Raw genomic sequence first — 21415 nt, 5'->3', positions numbered from 1 at the left:
CAGGTGTAGCAAATCTACTTCATTACATTCTGCTGTCATTGTAATGAGCTGGGTTTTTTTTCTTTCCACAAGATGGCAGCAGATTGAAATGCAGAATCTTTGTGAATGTAGTGGTGTGTTTTGTTTTCATGTGAGTATTACAGAGCCATCAAACTCTTATCTATCTATCTATCTATCTATATATCTATCTGAACTTTGTAAAGTGCACTGGATATTTTTTAACTTTTTACTTTTTGAATAGATTACAGTGTCACCCTGGCTTTATCTATATTTCCATCTGTCTTCCTGTCTGTCTGTCTCTCTCACTATCTCTCTCTCTCTCTCTCTCTCTCTCTCTTTCTTGTAACAGAATTTCCAAGGAAATTCCCTTATGATCACAGCACAGGTTTTATTTTATGAACGACAGAGCAAATACTGTACCACCATATTAATTTATTTGAGCCTTTATTATTAGAGTTTTTTATTCTTAAACTTTACACTCAATCAGATGTAGGTTTGTAGCACAGTGTCACATCGCAGCTAAAATCACAGTCAGATTAAAGTTAACATTCAGTTATCGAGTTTTAGCTGAACCCCTTTCCTTTCAGGTGACCTGTTAGTTAGGCTGACAACAATGCTAACTACATAATAACCATAAAAACATTAATATAAGTTCACTGTAATGTGATTTTAGAAAAGCAATACAGTCGTGGGCTCCCTGGATATACATCACAGACCCCACTTTGAGAACTGTGGCTACAGACCATGAAATTCTGCTTTTCTTTCACTTTATTTAAATGGTCCAATATACAGCTGATCATGTTTAGTAGATAATTAGACTAATTATAATAGACGATTAACTCATCCATAGTCCTATCACAATTTCCCATTCAGTTTATGTGGACTCCATTGATGCACTTGATGACACTATTATGTCATTATTAGATTGGAAATGTAATTTGAAAAGGAAATAAAAACACCACAAAGACACAAAGAGATCTCAGCAGAAGCACTGGCATTTGTTTTGTACAGGCAATAACAAAACACAGGATTTCACATATTACCTTCTCAAACATAAGTGATTATGAGCAGGTTGGGGAAACACTGGACTCAAAGTCCCAGAATGCATTTCATCTTGGCTAGTTAGCAATCTGTGAGATGATGAGAGCTGAATGGTGTTGACGGTGGTGTTAGCATGCAAGTTGAAGCTGTGGAAGCTGATCTAGCTCAGCAGAGGGTACAGGTGAGTAAAGCGCTGCTGCATCGCTCTCTTAGGCGAGTGGCATTATGGGTACACTTGCACAATTGTACACACAATACTTTTGCACAATTAAAGATAAATTATAAGGATTAATATACAAGTCATTCAGGGTGGATTTTTCCTTTAAAGGCACAAAATCAGTAAATGGAAAAATTCAATAAAAGAAACGACAATTGTTTTAATTCTGTTAAAAATAAAGCACTAAAAAATTCACATCTACTGATGATGAAATGTCCACAATAAAAATACTGTGCAGTTTTAAGTACAAATGATTAACCACAAATACCCAGAGACACAGGAATGAGCAATGCTTTTAATATACTACATACTTTAAAATAAATAAATAAATAAATAAATAAGACAAATAAAAATTTGAATACATTCAATTGAATATGCACATATACCAATATTTAGTTGCGTAAAAGCTTATTTAAGCGATAATGTGTGTGGGTGTGTTTGTGTGTGTCCTGAAGTGATTCCTTTTCACAGATATGACTGTTCCAGGGGAAACGGTAGATGATTATTAATCGAGAAATAAATGCTTAGTGATTATGCTGTGACGCACACACGCAGCTAAACATAGGACCAGGCACAGGCTGGACTTTAAATGACATACTCAATGCCCTGATTAACGAGCAGGTTAAATGGTGAACTTTTTGTCCATTTTTAATTATTGTGTGCTTTATATTGTATTGGGACTCACAGTTAGAGCTGAGCTTGCTTGGCAGAAGTGTTTCATCAAAGTATGTCACAGCCCTGATTCACTGGAATTTCTTAATACAATTCTTTTTTAAAAAAAAATCAGAAATCGTAAACTTTTCAGGAATAGCCTGATCACAGACAGGGTGAATAAATATAGGCTGCTCCCTCACATATCCTGAGATTAGAAACGATTATAAAATGACTGTAATGTGATTATAAAACCCCCAGGACTCCTATTTACAGCTCATGCCAAACATTCTGTACCCATAATACACTTATCCTTAATATTCTTAATAGCACTGTTTGTCTTCTCTACGATTGTATGGTGTCATGATTTATAATCCCACTATCTGATGTCCCTTTTGAGTCTGGTTTCTCTTAATGTTTCTTCCTCATGTCGTCTCAGGGAGTTTTTCAACACCACCGTCTTCTCTGGCTTTTTCCTTAGGAATCTAACCTAACCTGACCTAACCTAAATCTACATCTGGATTTCTGAAAAAATGCTTTGTGACAATGAAGTGAATCAGTGGATTTAAATGCAAATGTCTCGTTTGTGTATCGAACAGAAGGAGGTGATGATGTAGTGCCTCCTGGGGTTGTGCACTTGGCCAGGTACTAGTGGACTAGTGAACAACTGTATGTTAGAGATACAGCCCACATTTGCCAGAGCATCATATGCCTTGCAAACCTGCATGGCAGCTCTCTTTTATTTGGGCTGTAGGCAGGGCTTCATTAGTCATCACCAGTGTCTCTACAGCAGGCAATGATCTGTATGTATTTTTAAAATATGTGTATATATTATTTACAAAAGATGAACCCTACAACTATTCCTCCAGGAAAACTGGAAAACCCTGTTCACTCCCAGTATGTAACAACAAATAGCAATTTGCAGAAAATAATATTATTATATATTATATATAATATTAGATATTATCTCCTATTATCTCCTGAACTTGAGTTCCTCACCTACATCACTCCAGTTCATAATCTTATCAACCATATCTAATGTGACTGAGTAAGCTAGCTAACTATCTTTTAAAAAATATCTTTCTCCAAATCAGGGGACTGTTGTTTATAGATCAGATTTTCTTTCGGTTTTGGGGTTTGTTACATTCCAGAAAGATCAGAAAACTTCACAGACACGGACAGAATCAGAATATCTCCTGGAGCTGGGATGCACTTACAGTGCTGCTGTGAGTCAAAATGGGGTTCTTAAAGCAGTATTGCATTTAAGAGTGATGAGAAACACAAACAATGAATGTACAAGTTAATATTTTTGAAATTATATTAAACAAATAAATAATTATTTGTGGATTCCAACCAGAGGCATGCTGCCGTGTGCACAACTTGCTGTCTTCGTGAGCGGCCATTTTTTTAAATAAAAGCATATTTCTTTTGTGAATTTCAGGCCAGTTTGTACAGAAATAGGGCAGAAATATATATTTTAGGAGTTCAGTAAGGCAGTGTTTAGGTGAGGCTACTGAAGCAAACAAACAAAAAAACCCTGAACAGTAGTTTATTCTTCTTCTTCTTCTTCTTTTGTTGTTGTTGTTGTTGTTGTTCTTCCTCTTATTATTATTATGATATAGTAAACACTAACTGAATAGCTTATCGATACAAATCTTTCCTTCAGATAAGATAAAGCGCTTAAATACCAGGAACAATTAAGCTCTTAAATAAATAGCAGGATCCCTATCTTTTGAATAAAAACTTTAATTCTTGTTAATCCCTTCTTTCTGTGAATTGTGTCATTTCTGCACAGTCTGTACTGTTTTTGGGTTTCTGTTTTTCCGGAATGAGATCCATGTCATTACTGCAACCTGCTGAAGAAAATCGTCCATCTTGATAGTTCATAGCACATGTTATTTAAATAAATCTCTATCCTGAAAAATTGCTGTTAATACTAATGCCTATAATAGTTATTAATGTTACATTCTCCTTACTGATGGTTTAGAGTGAGCATTATTTACAGCATAGCATTTAAATATGCTACATGGGTCCCTGGAGGACTAGTGGTTAGGCCTTGGTGCTCTCACTGCCATGGCCTGGGTTCGATTCGCAGCCAGGGAACCAACTCCATCATTGGGTTTGCACAAGACAGTGCACAAGACACTTCCAGTGCCGGTCCACAGCCTGGATAAAACTGGGGAGGGTTGCGTCAGGAAGGGCATCCGGTGTAAAAACTGTGCCAAATCAAATATGCAGACCAATGATCCGCCTTGGCTGCTCCCGCTAGGCGAACAACTTAGAAAGAAGAACAACTTAAATGTGTTACATGCCGACATACATGCATTACAAGACTCCTGAAAATAAGTAGTAGAAGATGAAATATCACCGCTATATAATGTAATATAAGATGAAATATCACGGCTTAAATCAATGTGATATCAATATTATATGGGATTAATGGTGTGTAGCTGCGCTTATGTGGAAGAGTTTGGCTTTAATTGAATTTGGGAGAGATTACCTTGGTAACACTTGGATATTGTTTGGTTACACCTAGCATTGTCTGCTTAACCTTTTACTTTTCATTGTTTTCTCTACCTCATTGCGTGGCTATAGAGTCACCATGTAAACAAACCTTATCAGTAATCATCATAACTGTGTTTATAGCAGCTGATAATGTTCATTCAGTTAATGTGAACGATGCCACCTGCGTTCACCTGCGACGGGTGTTACGATTCGCTCTGCTTATTCGATTCCACGCTTTAGGGAATTGAACTCTTTTGGTGAAATTTGATTCAGTATTTTGGAGCAAATTCCACAAAAGCTGCGCAGCCTACAATACTGATCACAGTTTCATACTATCTCTCTGTCTTTAATAAAATAATTTTTTTTTAAAAATTGGAGAGAAATTTTGCAGAATCATAGCTGTGCTTTGATGAGGAAACCAAAGATAAGTATAGAATTGCACAAGAATAATGTAATAATGTAAATTCTATAATGTGAAAGATGAAATAAATTGTTTAAATACACAATCATGTTTCTCCTAAATAAGCTAAGGATGGTGATGTAAATGATTTTTAATTCATTCATTTTTGGAAAGTGATTCTTGTGATTCATTTTAAAGAGTCGTTCAGAAGAACAGTTGTTTGTTAGAGTCAGTTTTCTAAATGGCACTTCATCATAAGGGAGGAGTTAAAGATTAGCACTGGTACTTCTGTAAGAACACATGAGGGTGTGATGCTGGATGTCAAATTTAAACTGCATTAATCCTGTTCCACCTAAAATACAGTAATGTTAAAGCTTCCTTACATGCAGCTGGGGTCTGAAATATTTTCAGATATTTTCCTACTTGATTTGCCACCTTTTAACCCCCCATATATTGCTAACTTAAGCCTAGCAATGAACAAACAGGTTCATCAGTTGCATAAAATGTTCCTTGCTTCTCTGAAAAAAAAAAAAAAAAAAAAAAGTAAAATTGCATATGCACTAGTGAGATGCATTAGCATTAAAAGCTTGCAATTGCAGGAAATAGCTGGTACAGTAAATCTAAAATATGTAACAAAATATATTTTAAAGCACAAGACTACCACACACACAGTTTCTGAAGCTATACACACAAACATTTATACTGAAACAACTGACAACAGACAATAGTTGTTATTTATTTCAAGAGTTTATTTATTTCCCCAAACCATTAAAATGTTAATACAACAATATAAAACATATATTTATATTTTTACAATAATTCTTTACTATTATAAGTTTTACAAAGTCATGAAATCAGATGAAACAATTTACACGTACAATAATTTCTTTAAAAATTCCAGAATCCTGCCATTTATAGCTGTTTTTAGGCAACATTGTAAGGTAGCTTAACTGTGACTGCAAATCTTTCCCTCAGATAAGATTCAAAAGCTAGCCTCAGAAGCACTTTAAATACATGGGTAATAAATAGTATGACATCAATTTTCATCTTACTGGCTATAATACTTATTTATATTCCTGAGATCATGATGCACACATTAGTTTTGTTGACAAGCGGACGTCATGAACAGGTGGCATCCACACGTTTTTCAGTCCGTCAAGATCAACTCTCATCTCTTTAAAATCTGTAAGAGAGAACACAACAGTCATTAGCTTTGGATAAAATTACAAACAAATTTAAATCCTAGCTTCACACTTGGGTTTATGAGAACAGTGCAGGTTAAAATCTCAGATCTGCCAGACTCCGAGCCAAATTTGCTTGAGTTTCGGTACATTATGGCTTATGGCAATGGCCAGGGTAATGTGTGACAAAAGTGGCCCGAATGTAGGATTCCATAGTTAAAGCATTTAGTTGAAATTGGGCCAAAACCCCATTCTTGTGTAGTATTTTTAAATTTTGGTTAAAAGTTCAGCCAAGATATGTTTGCTGTCTGAAATCAGCTTCTTTCATTCTGCAGTGGCGCTTCAAGGCTCATGTAGCTAACAAGTAAGAAGAACTTAGCTACCATCTAAGCATTGTACAAACTGCACACCTAAATTATGCCAAAAACTCAACTCAGTCACGTCAAATTGGTTTTTGATATCTAGGAATATGAACAAAACTATGTTGCATAGCGAAAGCAATACTAGCAGCCATTTTAAAGCCCACTTAAAACGTCAAACTTACACTGAACGTGTCCTGGTTGATCAACTACACTTGGGGTTTGTGGGAAATGGTGTAAATTTGATTTCCTTCTGAATAATTCATTTAAATCTCAACTGCTCAGCTGTTTCAATGGATTGGAGTTTGGCTCACATGATGATCCATTTGGATAAAAGTGAATAAATGTGAATAAATGTAAATGAACCCATATTTGATGGATGTACAGTAGCTCACTAATATTTGTTGAGCTTTTCTCAATCTTATGAGTCAGTTGTGGACATTTTGGTCATAAAGACTCATGTGGGAGTGAGCTTTGATTGCATAAGCCTTTACCCAGCTTACGTTCTCACCACATTCTGCATTCTGACTGAATAACAGGGCGAGGATGTGTCGGCCAAAGGTGTGACCATTACACATGGTGCATATATAAATAACCTTACGGCTTTATTTATATATATTTGGTTGTCATGGATTGCTAATATCTGCTGATCCTTTAGCTAATTTGCCAAATCATTATAAAATGAGTCATTTGTTAGCCTTTATGAATGTACAAAAATCAGTTTTGAATGCTGTTTAATAAGGTGTCATAAGGTGTTGATTAATCTTCTATAACAGCCGCTCTAACAATAGTTCTGGTTGAAAGTCACAGGTTTATATTAATGCGATTAATACGTTATCGTTTTTATAGTAACGTACACGGGGACTTGTGCAGTGGACGCATCACATAAAAGGATTAAAACCATGTGTGATTGTGGATATGGTGACGCTTTCTATAAGGAGATGTTTATTTAATATTTATAGAAGGAGTATCCTGTGTCAGTGCTTTGTAACAGTCGGAGTTAAAGCCGTAACTTTAAGTTATTATAAGTATTGAGTGAAAATCCACAAACAGCGAAATGTTTATGGCTTGTAAACAGTAGTAGAAAAACCTGGTAGAATTTCAGTAGTCTGTTCTAATTGTATTTGGTTTGGATTAAAGCTGCCAGATGAGTAAATGCAGTGGGCCACTGTTTAGTATTGCAGCGGCTTTACATTAGTGCACTGGTCTTTGTGTAAAGCAAGCCACTCCCAGTAATTACTCTGAATCAGACCTACTGCGCTCGAGTCATGTGCGGAAGGATCAATTTATCACGAATATAAAGTATTAAAATCACTCTCGCTAATCCCGAGTGACTGACAGTCAACCACAGCTTGTTTGGCTGCGTGAAAGAAAGATTGTATAACAGTAGTGGATGGGTGTTATACAAACGATAGCAAAGAAGTGGATGAATGCGGTACTTAGATTAATGTTTGCTAAGTCTGTTAAGTGAAAAGACTTCATATACAATGGCTTCAATAGCTTTCACAGCCAAAGCACTGAACCATAAAGAAATCACCGCAGCCTCCTGTTTTCTTTTAACGCCTTTGTTTATTGTTGTAAAGGGAGGAAACTTTGACTGGTGGTTTTAAGTGATCAATGAGATGCTGTAGGACCCTTGACCATAGAAATCGTTATATTAATGTACCAGGCATCAATATTTTGTTCAATGTTTGTCCTGCATCTAAATACCACTACAGACTCATACCGGAGGAGGCTGGTTTAGTTTTTGCCCTGTTAGTTTTGCTTCTGTAATCTCCCAAGCCAAATCACTAGCTTCGCTACAGATTCTGGTATGTTTTGTCAATAACTGGGGCTGAGAACTGCCCACTTTAACAGAAAGAGGCTATTTGACTAACATAGCAGATGACCAACCAGTCCTACTTTTCAAACACATAAGATTGTCTTGTTGTGCTTCACACAAAACTTTTGAATAACTTTTAAAGACGAGATTCTGTCGAACTTTTTTTTTTTTTTTTAAACCAATGACTATATCATGTTACAAAAAAGCAGTGGGTTGCAGTCTTCAAAGGTTTTGCTGGAAATCAGTGCATAGAAGTGTGAAGTGCCAATCAAATTTCAGCCTCCAACATTCTGAAGGTTGTGACCAGAAACGTATTTAAAATATATCATCCATTCACTGAGACTAACTAGTGTTGCTGTAGTTCAGGTTTGTGCTCACTCCTGAACAAAAACCTTTGCTACAGGTTTTACCCTGTACCCTTTAACCTGTAATTCACTTTATAATTAGCTGTTGTCTGTGATTTCTACTCATTTCTTTTAGTGTGATTATTGGGATTTTTTTAAACATTGTGTTAGCACCAAGCTAAGAGTAGTGTTCATTTACCATTTATATGAGAAGGCAACTACCACTATCAGGCCAAGGCAAAAATTCGATCATATTAATCACTTTACAGTATAAACTGCAGCACTAGGTAGCAAACTAAAAAAAAAAAAAGACTTTTAGTTTGGAAAACACAGTAAAGTTTGTTCATGTTCATGACATACCTCACTTACAGCATTGCTGCTTTACTTCATCATCTCTCTGGGTTCACCACATACATCCCTGTTCGGTTAGGCTTAGGTTTTGGGCTTTGAGTTAGATCGTCCTGGTGAAGACACAATGGAAAGGCACAAATATCTCATTAGTCATTGTGGAGATTATAAATTACTGGGAAAAAAACACAGAAATAAGTGTGGTATATGATTGTAAGCCTGATTAAACTAGGAGCTTATATGTGTGGTGGTCTGGGAAAACCTTCCACATGGTGAAATTTTGACATTTTCTACTGTATATATAGTTCTGAAAGCTACTTTCCTGAACTTCTTTTTTGCATGTATCTCAGCCTATGTAATCTGGTGAGTCCCAAAAGTGAAAAGGGATTCATTTAAGGATTTCATTATAACTGCAGCACAGGAGCATTGCAAATATTTTGACAGCTGGTAATTGATTACAAACTGAATTGATTAAGATTATGTCCATTTCACTATAGTATCTAGCTAGTCCATACATCCATCCATCCTCTGTACCGATTAGCCTACACAGGGTCGCAGGGAGCCTGGAGCCTATTCCAGGGGACTTGGGGCACAAGGTGGGGGACACCCTGGACAGGGTGCCAACCCATTGCAGGGCACAATTGCACATACTCGTTCACTTACTAGGGACAATTTAGAGATGCCAATCAGCCTACAACACATGTCTTTGGACTGGGGGAGGAAACCAGAGTACCTGGAGGAAACCCCCAAAGCACGGGGAGAACATGCAATCTCCACGCACACAGAGTGGAGGCAGGAATCAAACCCCCATCCCTGGAGGTGCAAGGCAACTGTGCTAACCACTAAGCCACTGTGTACCTAGCTAGTCAATAACTTAATCAAAGCCTGACATTCACTGTGTCACACTTTTAGACATCGGTTTTAGACCTACTAGCTAATTTTGGATTTTGATGAACAATGCTAGTGTGTATAAGAAATATTCAAGTTATCTGTTTTATGTGCAAAGTGAGAGCCGAGAGTATAAAGAGGGGCTCTTACGAAAGGATAGAGGTTCTTTTGCGGAGTGTGAGGGCTGTAAGCTGGAACAGACAGTGGCTCTCTGAAGGTGGTTCTCATATAGGGAGTGTGTTCCTGCGGTGGCAGAGAACGAACGTCGTCCTCGTTATCCACACAGCACCATCTTACCAGCTGGGGAAACATAGAGACAGACAGAACAAGAAAAGATAAATAACAGTAATACCACGACTGCAGATTAATCAAAGAAACTAGAGTAAAGCTCTCTGAGCGTCAGTAATCTCTGGAGCTTTTTCATATTCATCATCATAATCACTGAAACCTTCGAGACTGTGCTGGTTGTTAATCACTGGGATTTGGGATTTGCTTTCTTTCCTCATAATGCTTAAGGTCTTGCTCAGATTGTGTATGTGCAAAACTAAAACAGTGAAGGAATTCTTACCAGGATGATGATTATGATGATGAGGAGCAGGATGGCGATGGCGGCCAGCACGAGTAAAGCGATAGCCCAGCCAGGGACTCCTTCACCATGGTTAGATGAGGGGTTGCTGGTTGTGGAAACAGGTTCTGTTCTACTATCTTTTTTGCTGGTGGAGGAAGAGTTCGTAACTCCAGTGTGGGTCGCAGGGCCGCTTACTGAATGACTGCTTATGGTGTGGGAAGAGGACTTGGAGATGGAGGTGGTCGAGACACTGGGCTTTGGATGCTTGGTTGGGTGGAGAATTGGAGGTACTGAGCTTTGTCCACTAGTTGCACCGATTGTTTTTGGGGTTGTGGTGGTTGTTGTTGATGTTGTGGAAATTGTGGTGGTGATTGTTGGTTTTGTGGTTTTTGTTGGTGTTGTGGTAGCTGTGGTGGTGGTGGTGGTTGTTGGTGTTGTGGTAGAGGTTGTTGTTAGTATTGTGGTGGTTATTGGTGTGGAAATTGTGATGGTGGTCATTTCTGGTGTTGTGCTTGGTGTTGTGGTGGTTGTTGGTGTTGTGGTAGTGGTTGTTGTTGGTATTGTGGTGGTTTTTGGTGTTGTCGTGGTGGTCATTTTTGATGTTGTGGTTGGTGTTGTAGTGGTTGTTGTTGGTGTTGTGGTGGTAGTTGTGGTCATTTTTGGTATTGTGGTTGGTGTTGTGGTGGTTGTTGGTGTTGTGGTCGTGGTTGTTGTTGGTATTGTGGTGGTTTTTGGTGTTGTCGTGGTGGTCATTTTTGATGTTGTGGTTGGTGTTGTAGTGGTTGTTGTTGGTGTTGTGGTGGTAGTTGTGGTCATTTTTGGTATTGTGGTTGGTGTTGTGGTGGTTGTTGGTGTTGTGGTAGTGGTTGTTGTTGGTATCGTGGTGGTTGTTGGTGTTGTGGTTGTTGTCGTGGTAGTTGTGGTTGTTGCTGGTGTTGTGGTGGTTGTTGTGGTGGTTGTTGTTGGTGTTGTGGTGGTTGTTGTGGTGGTTGTTGTTGGTGTTGTGGTGGTTGTTGTGGTAGTTGTGGTTGTTGGTGTTGTAGTGGTTGTTGTTGGTGTTGTGGTGGTTCTGGTAGTGGTTGTTGGTGGTGGTTTTGTGGTTGTTACAAGTGAATCTGTGGAGAGATCAGCGTTAGTATTTCACATTGTGATTTCACAGACATATTTTGAACATTTGATAGTTACGTACATTGTGTGTGTGTGTGTGTATGTGTGTGTGCATACATACCCTTTATAGTTGCAGTGTTGATTTGTAGGCCATTTATTTCATTATTGATAAGGGCTAACAGAAACATGAATTTGAGCACAACAGCATTGGTCTGGCTATTTTGGAATGCAATGATGGAGTCTGCAATCACTGATCCCTTTCTGTTAGTAAACAGGGTCAAAAAAAAGAAAGAATATTATGAGGTGATTATTATAATCTTCTAGCTAACTGCTTTTACTGCACTTAGTACTGAAGTAGCGTACCTGAAACTCATGGATGTCACACCTTGATAAGCTGCACTATTAGGACAGCTGGGGCAACCATAGACAGAGTAGAGCTTAAGAAAAAAAAAAACAATCGAGGTTACATGTAGCAACTTAGGGTACCATATGTATGTATGCATGTCTAATATATTTGACGTTTAGACTTTAAATACCTGCTGGTCAATGAATACAGCATGTCTGTGAAAGCAAATATGAAGTGAACACTCACTGCGTTGCTAACATCACTGTACATCTTCTTATAGTAAGGAGAATCGGGGTCCAGGAGAGAATCGTTGTAGACGCGGTTCGTGATCTCAATGCTGAAGTAATAACTGAATGTGTCAGTAACAGCCAACGTCTCTGGGTCCATCACATTTGCACATTCAGCTGAGGCTGCAGTGGTAAACAGCATTAAATATCATCATTACTACCTGGATGCTGTTAGTAATTGTGTGGCAGTCTAGGGAAATCTATTACATATCACTTCAGCTGAATTCTGACAAAAAAAAAAAAAAGACGAAAAAATGTGTTTCCACCAAATTTGGATTTTTCTGTCTATGGCATAGTTTAACATCTAGTTTAAGAAAACATAAACGTGTTTTACCAAAAATGATTTGTAACTTTCACAAGCTAAATAAGGTAAATAAGGAGCCAGGTTAATAAGCACAGCTGCAAAAACAGTTGTAGGTCATCTGTATAAACATAGATAAACATAGTTTTCATTTTTTTATATTTTATTTATGGTCAATTAAATGTAAATAAAATCAATAAATAGGAGTTGCTTTTAGACACTCAGTGTTTCTGTCTTTAGGTGGAATTCTTGTTATTATTATTATTATTATTATTATTATTATTATTATTAAACAATATTTCACTTTTGGGGCCAACCAGGATTTTAAACTTTTTAAATTTTCCCAAGGCCATCACACAATTACACAAATTTAAATTCTAAATAAATTACACATTTTTAGTCAAAATCCAGAAATCCGATTTGATAAAATGTAGATGGTACCCTTTGATAAACGCTGACAGTTCTCATGCAGTCCAATGTTTTATTAAGTGTATAAATGTTATTAAGATATTATATTTTACCACAAAAGTATTTCTTGCATTCTTTCACAGGTCTCCATTTCAACTTTTAAAAAAGAACGATTTTCACTGGACAAATATTTGCAATATTACGAAGAAGAACTGCTCATAAAATAATCACGTTTTAATTGAGGAATTTGAGAAAAGTTTGCAAAATTGCAAAAATAATTTGGTGTCTTTTATTCTTATTTCTTACCTGACATCACTAACACGGCGATCCAGAGAGACGTCCATGTAAACCAGAGCTTCGTGGAGACCTCCATCTGGAAGAAACGTGAATAATATTGATAATCTCGGATGTGGAAGTGGAATATTCTTGGGAGTCGGTGTGTGTGGGAGCGCTGGTCAGTGTCAGAATGAAGTGAAGTGGTACAGAGAGGCTGCTTTTGGAGTCTAAAAGAGTCTGATAAAAAAAAAAAAACAACAAAAAAAAAACAGCGTGATTAATCACACGAAAGGTTATTGGCCTTATCAAAAGATCTACTCTGTAGAGAACCAGGTGTGGCTAACAATAACACAAAAGCCGAAAGCTGCTAGACGTTTTAGTAGTGTGTGTATCTCTGATTCATGACACTGTTACGGCAGGTTTGTTTGATCCTCAATATATAAATTACGGTGGTGATATAATCGTATGCTTGCGTCAATAACCTGCTGCACCTTACTCTAACAGTTTCATTTCAACACAGTTTCTGTGTTCTCATGGAAACGTGGGTATTGCACAAAATATAATACATGATTCAACTCTATTCAATGATATTTATATAGCGGTTCTAATAGTAGACATTAGAGGTTTAGATCTCTAATGAACAAGCCAGAGGTGAAAATCTCTCAGATGATATGAGGTCGAATCTTTGAATGGACATGTTTGCACTTCAGTCATACTTTTACATGAAAGGGGGGTGTGTATGTAGCACTGCTCAGGCACCAAAAATAATCACATCACTATAGAAATGTAAATCCATACATTCAGACAGCTATAGTATTATTGGCCCTCTTGGTAAAGGTGGACAAAAAAGGTTATGGAAAGTGGTTTTATGGTTAATTAGCCTAATTTTACACTAAACATACTGTAAATGCAAAGAAATTCTGTAGAGCAAAGATGCTTCAAAAATAATGAAATTAAATGTTTCTACATTTAAATTGAAAAAAGTCAATATTTGGTGTGACGACCCTTTGCTTTAAAAAATGATTATGTTTTTTATCTGAAAAAGTGATCTCTTACATAAAATGCTGCTTTCTTTACTGACATACAAACACTTTTCTGTAACATTTAATTTTGTGCTGGAAAACTAATGATTGGAATCTAAAATGTTTTCGTACTGAATTGATATTGTAAAAAACATAAAATAAAAATCTATAACAAAGTTTGTACTGAAAAAAAAAAATAGGATGCCTAAGTTTTTTGCACAGTACTGTATGTGAGAAATCTCAACTTTAATCGAAGTATATATAGTATATATTCTTTGAAAGTTAAAAAAAAAAAAACCTGCATTCAACATTCACTTAGCTGATCATGTGGCAGCAGCATAATGCAGAAAATCATGCAGATACGGGTCAAGAGCTTCAGTAAATGTTCACATCAAACATCAGAATGGGGAAAAAATGTGATCTTGGTGACTTCAACCATTTTGTCGGTGCCAGATGAGCTGGTTTGAGTATTTCAGAAAATACTCAGATTTTCACACACAACAATCTCTAGATTTTACCAGAATGGTGTGAAAACCCGAAAACATCCGGTGAGCAGCAGTTCTGCTGGCGGAAACGCTAGACTGGTTTGAGTAGTAACTCGGTAATCACTCTTTACAAATGTGGTGAACAGAAAAGCATCCCAAAAAGCACAACACATCAAACTCTGAGGTGGATGAGCTACAACAGCAGAAGTCCACATCAGGTTCCACTCCAGGAATCTGAGGCTACAGTGGGCACAGGATGACTGAAACTGGAGAATTGGAGATTGGAAAAAGACTAGGTCAAATTCATTGAGATCACATTTTCCCCCTGTTCTGATGTTTGATGTGAACATTAACTGAAGCTCTTGACCTGTGTCTGCATTAGTTTACACATTGTGCTGCTGCCACATGATCAGCTAGTCACATCATTGCATGAAAGATCAGGTGTAAATGTGTTTCTAATAAAGTGGACAGTAAATTAATATTAATAACAACAGCACTTCAAAGGTTAAAGGTTAGGTTTCTCTCATCATTTCAGTTGAAACAGTGCTATTTCTGTGTTAAATAAATATGGAGATAAGAAAATAAATAATCAGTGCTGGTTTCAGCCACAAAAGGGCCGACAAGGACTTCATTTCCCAGCAGCCCAAATCACGTGACTCCATCACATGCCCTGTAAATACTTGCACCTGTTTTGAGTTTGCTCTAATTAATAACCCTATTTAAATCCCATTTTTCCTGTGTTTCTTTGGTTAGCTTTTGTCATGTGTAACCCATTGTTGCCTGTAGAGAGTGAGAGTGAGAGCGCGAGCGTGTGTGTGTTTTCCGTGCTTCTTTTCACTAGATCTTATTTCAATATATTTATGATTCTTGCATCTGCTTTGTTTAGTTTATTCCCGTTTTCTTCAGTAAACTGTCTGCACTTGCATCTGTCTTCAGTATCTGACACCTGGTTCTTTTGGTTTATTCATGAAACACATTCAGTCTTTCAGGAACACAAAGAACAGACACAGGTTTGATTATTAAAATGCACAAAGAGAAGCCAAAAACAATAAAGAAGGCCAACAGTGACTAACTTGTATTTATTTAGAATTTAAAGGGGAAAAAGGGCATTTAAAGAAAACAAGAAAGCAAAAAACAGACATGAGCCAAAGTGTTTTCACTGACTAATCACAGGGTAATTGGTAATTAAGGCTAAGTTCTAAGTACTAAGGCAACGTTCATGCTACAAACTTTTTTTTTTTTTGCTCAGATTGGATCTGTCTATCCTGATGATTTACGTTTGTGTCTGCAAGTGACCCATATCCGTGCTTAACAAGAATGCATTTGTTCCTCCAAACACCACACGTGCATATGGATTTCTTTGCCAATTTTTTCACTACACTACACTACTAGATTACAGTTTTGCTTGAATCAGTTCCCTAAATATCAAGTAAATCATCAATTTCTCCATCCTTCCACTGAATATATGCTGCATCTGAATTAAAATGTGTAGTCTGAACTCAGCAAGGGTTCAAGCTACGAAGTGGGAAAAACATAAACGCTTCCATGAAACATGTGTCTCATTAACAACAAGCTAGCCAGCTAACATTAGTGATCATGAGTTTATGACATATTTACTTTCTCAGCATACTGTATGGTCAGTTTCATAGATTTAAAAAACGAATATGTTTATGTTGATTGATAGAAATAAATACTACTATAAACTCATTTAAAGTAATGCAGTGATATTTTATTTACTGTTGATGGTGTGTGGTGTGAGAGGCCATGTTGACATGATGTCATATGCTGAACACGGGGTTGAGAGACTTTTCTGACTTTCCAAATAGGAATTCCAAGTTTAAGGGGCGTTTTCTTTGGTTTTTCCTACTTGGATGTCATCAATTTTTGAGTTACAAGCTTTAGTCGAACGCAGCAGTAGGGACTGTTGTTGCTGTCATCTCTTGTTCTGCTGTATTGGGGCTACAGGATGATGATGATGATGATGATGATGATGACAGTGATATGTGCTTGCATATTGGGAAAAAACCCCATGAATTCCAGTCTGAGGATTCTCATTTATGGCACGTAGACACTTAACAGATATGAATCAGATTTAGGACCACGTACAAAAGTAGCTTATAAATCTGGCAGGAGTTTTTGGTTCTGTTTGGCCTTAAAAAACAATTTACACACATCTTCACTAAAAGGTTGATAAATAAGGCCCACATTAATACTTTTACATTCTCCACTAATGTTTAATAGATTGTTCAGTAGGAAAATAAAAACTTTTGTATTCTACCACAAGATTTCAGCTTTTTATGAAATCTGTACTGGAACTTCAGTGTTTCTAGGAGCATAAATGTTTACAGAGAAAATATACATGTTGAAAAATTCCAGAGAAGTCAGTGTTGAACTATTTTTGGGCTTGTTTAATCTCTTCCTGTTGATGAACCTTTTAGATTTTTGTGTAAAAATATTTTTCATGGTTGAGACTATACACACAATACACTATATGGTCCTTTAGTCAAGTCAAGTCAAGCAGATGTGCAGTACACAGTGAACTGAAATAACGTTTCTCCTGGACATGAGCTACAAGATACATGTATAACATAGACAGTGTTGACAGGATATAAATTACATGCAACAGGAATAAGGAGCAGGGTGGGGGTATGGGAAACAGTGGGGGTGAGTACACAGAGGGACAGTAGAGCATAAATACATCAATCCCAAGAACATTTAACATGATCAAGAGATATTGAAGTATCCATAAGGTTCATAGGTGTGACTAGAATGACATTTAGTATAAAGTATAAGGTGAGAGTGCAGGAATGGTTGTGATTGCAACCTGACATTAATTTAAAGCCACAGTGATAAAATAGAGTGAACTGATAAAACCTGACATGTTCATTTTATTCCACATGAAACGCTGTTATTGATCAGAGAGGTGGGTTTGCAACTTTGCACGATTTTCATCAGTTTTCTATCCTTAAAGACACCAATTCCCAACCCTGATCCTGGAGACCCCTCTGTCCTGCACATGTTAATGTTTTTCCTGCTCTAACACACCTGCTTCAACTCTAATAAGCTGATAAGTTAAATCATGTGTGCTTTAGGAGAAACAGAATGCCGAGCGTTCCTGTGACGTCTCTGTGCTGCTGTGGGTGTGAAGAATGTGACATTAAAGCCTGTTTAAATATTTGTCCTGAATGAGTGCTGGAGTTCGGAAGCTGAATGACTGTGGTCCAGGTTTATGCTGATAAAGTAGGGCTTTGTTAGTAAACTCACACACACACACACACACACTCACTCACTCTCTCTCCCTCTCTCTCTCTCTCTCTGACATGATATTAAATCACTATTTTGTATTGATTTTAAAATCTGGATTAAGTAAATTGCCAGAATATTTACGCAGTAAAGCACTACTGTCAGAGCTGCTGTTATGGAAAACTAATGAACACTTCCTGACCAATCAGAATCAGGAAGAATCATAGAATCATAGTCCTGCAATACAAGTCAAACAGAGCAGTGCAATTTAAAAAATAATAATAAAATACAGTACTAATATCATCAAAAATTTGTCCCGTGCAAAAATGTTGTTGCTATTTTAGCTACTAATATAATATAGAATAGAAATAAATGTAATATGTAAGTTCTTAGTATTTAAACAGTACTTTCCGGTGAAGTGAACTCAACAAACCTCATCATACCTCATACTGTAACCTCATGATATTAAAGGAGTGTGTGTGTGGATCTCATAGCCTGTATTACTACTGCAGACGTTTAAGTCTGTTTATTCAGTATTCAAAATCTGGTACAGCTTTAAAACCTTTTCATTTTAATACAAAGTAGAGTTAATAGTCATTACAGTCTAACTTCTCACACATCATTTATGTTCCAGTGACTCCTGCTTTTGGAAAGTGCTAAAATGGGATAGAAGCAAGGATCAACAGATACACATGAGATGTTAAATGAAGTTCATTGTAAAGAGTGTCATAAATTCAGTATTTCTTTTTTTACTATCATATAGCAGTGCGATAACAGGCCCAAAGTGCAAGGCAACAAAAACAGCATGAATCCATGAGGTCGTCTAAGTTCACTGATTATCTCACTGATTATTTCTATTACACTGTACAGTAAGTTCACTTATTTTACTTAAGTGTTGTAATCCGTGCTAATAAAAAAAACAATTATGCCACCTATGGGTCAGAAAGCAACATTACTGATCTAAATAATGTTTTGCTTCAGATACAGTATGTTTGGAGTGGACGAGTTAATGGCAACACCAACTGAACTTTTTCTTGCAATGCAATCTGGGATATGACTCGCATCTATCTTTTTAAATTCAAGGTGTGTGGGTTATTACAATAATTTCTATAATTAAATACTATAGAAAATCCCCATTAATTGTAGTTTACATGGCATGTGGTGTAGATTTAAGACATAGCCCTTGTTTCCACCCAAGGTGCTTGTGTGTTAAAAATAACTGAGGTTCTGTGAGGAATCCAAAACTCTCATGATTTATTATTAGGACAATATTAGAACAATAAGAACAATACTGCTGCTTTAACAAAACCACACATCTGTTTGTCCCATTAATACCATTAATAGTTAACTGATAAATTATAAAGTCAGTTACACAAGCCTACACTTACATACTGTAGGTAAAGTAGGTAACACACACAGTTTTCTGTTCTTTAACCAGTAGGTGCTTAATAGGTCATTTATCGGGTCATTTATTCCTGAATATTCCACCTCATGGTCATGTCCTTTAAGACATGATGCTGATGACGTCAGTGCTGTTGTCCTGCAGCTAATATATACGTATATGAAAAATATTAAGCACGTTTTGGTCAAGTTTACATTTAAATGGATATATATGACTTGCTAATGTGCTATTTAAACACATTATATTGTAATTAAATTCAACAACACAATTCAACATGACTCGCAGTCCAAAAAACGCTGACTTGGAAGAAGAAAGACCTCCTTTCAATACAAACGTGAAGCAGCACGGTCAAAGGCGTAAGGAAGTTGTGTGGCTGATTTTTACACCTAATCACAGGAGTCTGGACCAGTGGCTCAGGTATGCCAAGATGAGGAAGTACAATGAAGTATTATGTTCATGGGACACTTGTCCTGGATGCTATATGTCCAGCCCTGAAAGGGGGTCAAAACCAATGGACAGGAAATAATCAACAATGAAGAACGTGTGATTAAAGGCTGGTGAAAGAGCTGTTAGCAGGAAAATAAGACAGCACAAAGAATGTACAGTATTACAACCAAAACACTGAAAAAAATCACAAAGAAAAAACAAGACATACAGAACAATCAGATCATGACTGTCACATCACCTCAGGACATTTCACCTTTCCACCAGCAGAGGTTCCCCTCCCAAGAGTACTACTTCGTAGACACTTCCTGTTAACACCATATATAAAACAAACTCAAATTCTTTGCAAAGTCTTGCCAACTCATGTCTCATGTTTTGACTACTCTTTGACTACTTTACTACTTTACTAAATCACAGAGGAAGTGTGTAGGGGAGATACTTGACAAATACTGGCTTTACCAGCATAACCATGGACTTAATCATACAGCTTACACAATTTCAGGACAAATATTTAAATTCAAATTAAAATCTCCTTCCTCAAACACAGGACCGCTCAGTCAAAAGGAATGTCATGACGAGGAATGACGAGGCTTTCTCTCCCACTTTTAGTCACCACTCTGCTATGGCTCGGCTTTCTGTTTATCCTAGGATAAACAGGATAGAGAAAGGATTAAAGTAGTAAAAATATAATAAAGTGGTCATAGCTATAAGCCATAAGCTTGTAGGCGGTGTTATTGGTAAAGTACGGCCCCAAAAGGGTCAGAAACAGACCTGTTGATAGGTAACTATGCAAGAACTAAGCAGGAATAAATTAATGCTACATTAACACATAAGTCAATACTATGAACTACAAAAGAAGCCTGCTTAATTATTTAGCAAGTAATAATTAGAGTAGCAGTAATGACTACGTTTTACATATCTCATGAGAACTACTAGATATCCATGACTCTTTCATAATAACTAATTAGTTGGCTTACAGGAATATCACATGAATTTCATGATTATTATTATTTTTTTTTTTTTACATGCGTTGTTATGTTTGCTACATTTTTCACATGTAGTGCTTGTGGGTTTTTTTTCATGTGTCATTTTTTCATGTTTGTTTTTAATACGGGTTTTCTCACGATGATTAAATTCTTTACGCGTTATTTTTTTTTTAAACTGTAGAGCCTGTGACTTTTTTAGATTTAGATTTAGACTTCATTGCCCCGTCACAGCTTACACAGGATTAAATAATGTGAAATTCTTACATTAAAGAGCTGAAATGTCAAAGCAGCCATAAGCAAGCATTTTTTGGAGTCTCTCTTTTTCTGTTTTTCTTGAATGCTATTACGTTATACATTAAGTAGTAAGCATCTGGAATAAAGAGGAAGCATTTTGAGAATCAATGTGAAGACATTCTGTGTTGGAGAATGTTTAATAATAGTGAGGCATGTGTTATTGTTGCACTATTGTTTTATCCCTGCTTAGTTACCTATTAACTATAAGAAAATGTTATAAATTGTTGCTCATTAAGGTCATTAAGTCATCATATAAGATGACATGCCCCTTGGTTGACTAAGAGTCCAAAATAATGTCCAGATTATTAAAGTTAATAGGAGGAAGTGTTCAGAGTAAAGTATTTCTCCTATCTGTTATGAGGTCAAGGTAATACAGTAACATCTATTTATCTTCAGTAAGCGCTTTATCCTGGTCAGGGTCATAGTGGAGCTAGAGCTTATCCTGGGAACGCTGGATGTGAGGTGGGAATACACCCCGAATACACACATT

General features: G+C 36.7%; 1 protein-coding gene across 1 annotated transcript; it reads right to left on the bottom strand.

Moving 5' to 3' along the window:
- Window positions 1–5579: 5579 nt before the first annotated feature.
- LOC128317714 (salivary glue protein Sgs-3-like) lies at window positions 5580–11399 on the bottom strand. Its single transcript, XM_053231504.1, has 4 exons — window positions 10325–11399; window positions 9907–10056; window positions 8881–8981; window positions 5580–5997 (listed from the first exon to the last, which is right to left on the bottom strand). Exons 1-3 carry the CDS (start codon window positions 11138–11140, stop codon window positions 8910–8912), a joined length of 1038 nt encoding a protein of 345 aa, XP_053087479.1. The 5' UTR covers window positions 11141–11399; the 3' UTR covers window positions 5580–5997; window positions 8881–8909.
- Window positions 11400–21415: the final 10016 nt, after the last annotated feature.

This window comes from Pangasianodon hypophthalmus, chromosome 29 (assembly GCF_027358585.1).
Source record: "Pangasianodon hypophthalmus isolate fPanHyp1 chromosome 29, fPanHyp1.pri, whole genome shotgun sequence".
NCBI classification, from domain to species: Eukaryota; Metazoa; Chordata; class Actinopteri; order Siluriformes; family Pangasiidae; genus Pangasianodon; species Pangasianodon hypophthalmus.
This window is presented reverse-complemented; position numbering and strand designations above follow the sequence as displayed.

Excerpts from the sequence above, each read along its gene's own strand:
- LOC128317714 (XM_053231504.1), bottom strand. The coding sequence starts at position 11,140 with ATGACCACAACTACCACCACAACACCAACAACAACCACTACAACACCA. Across the intron at positions 10,057-10,324 it reads TCATCATAATCATCATCCTG|CTGGTAAGATGGTGCTGTGT; the intron begins GTAAGAATTCCT and ends ATGTTTCCCCAG. Across the intron at positions 8,982-9,906 it reads AAAAGAACCTCTATCCTTTC|GACGATCTAACTCAAAGCCC; the intron begins GTAAGAGCCCCT and ends TGTCTTCACCAG.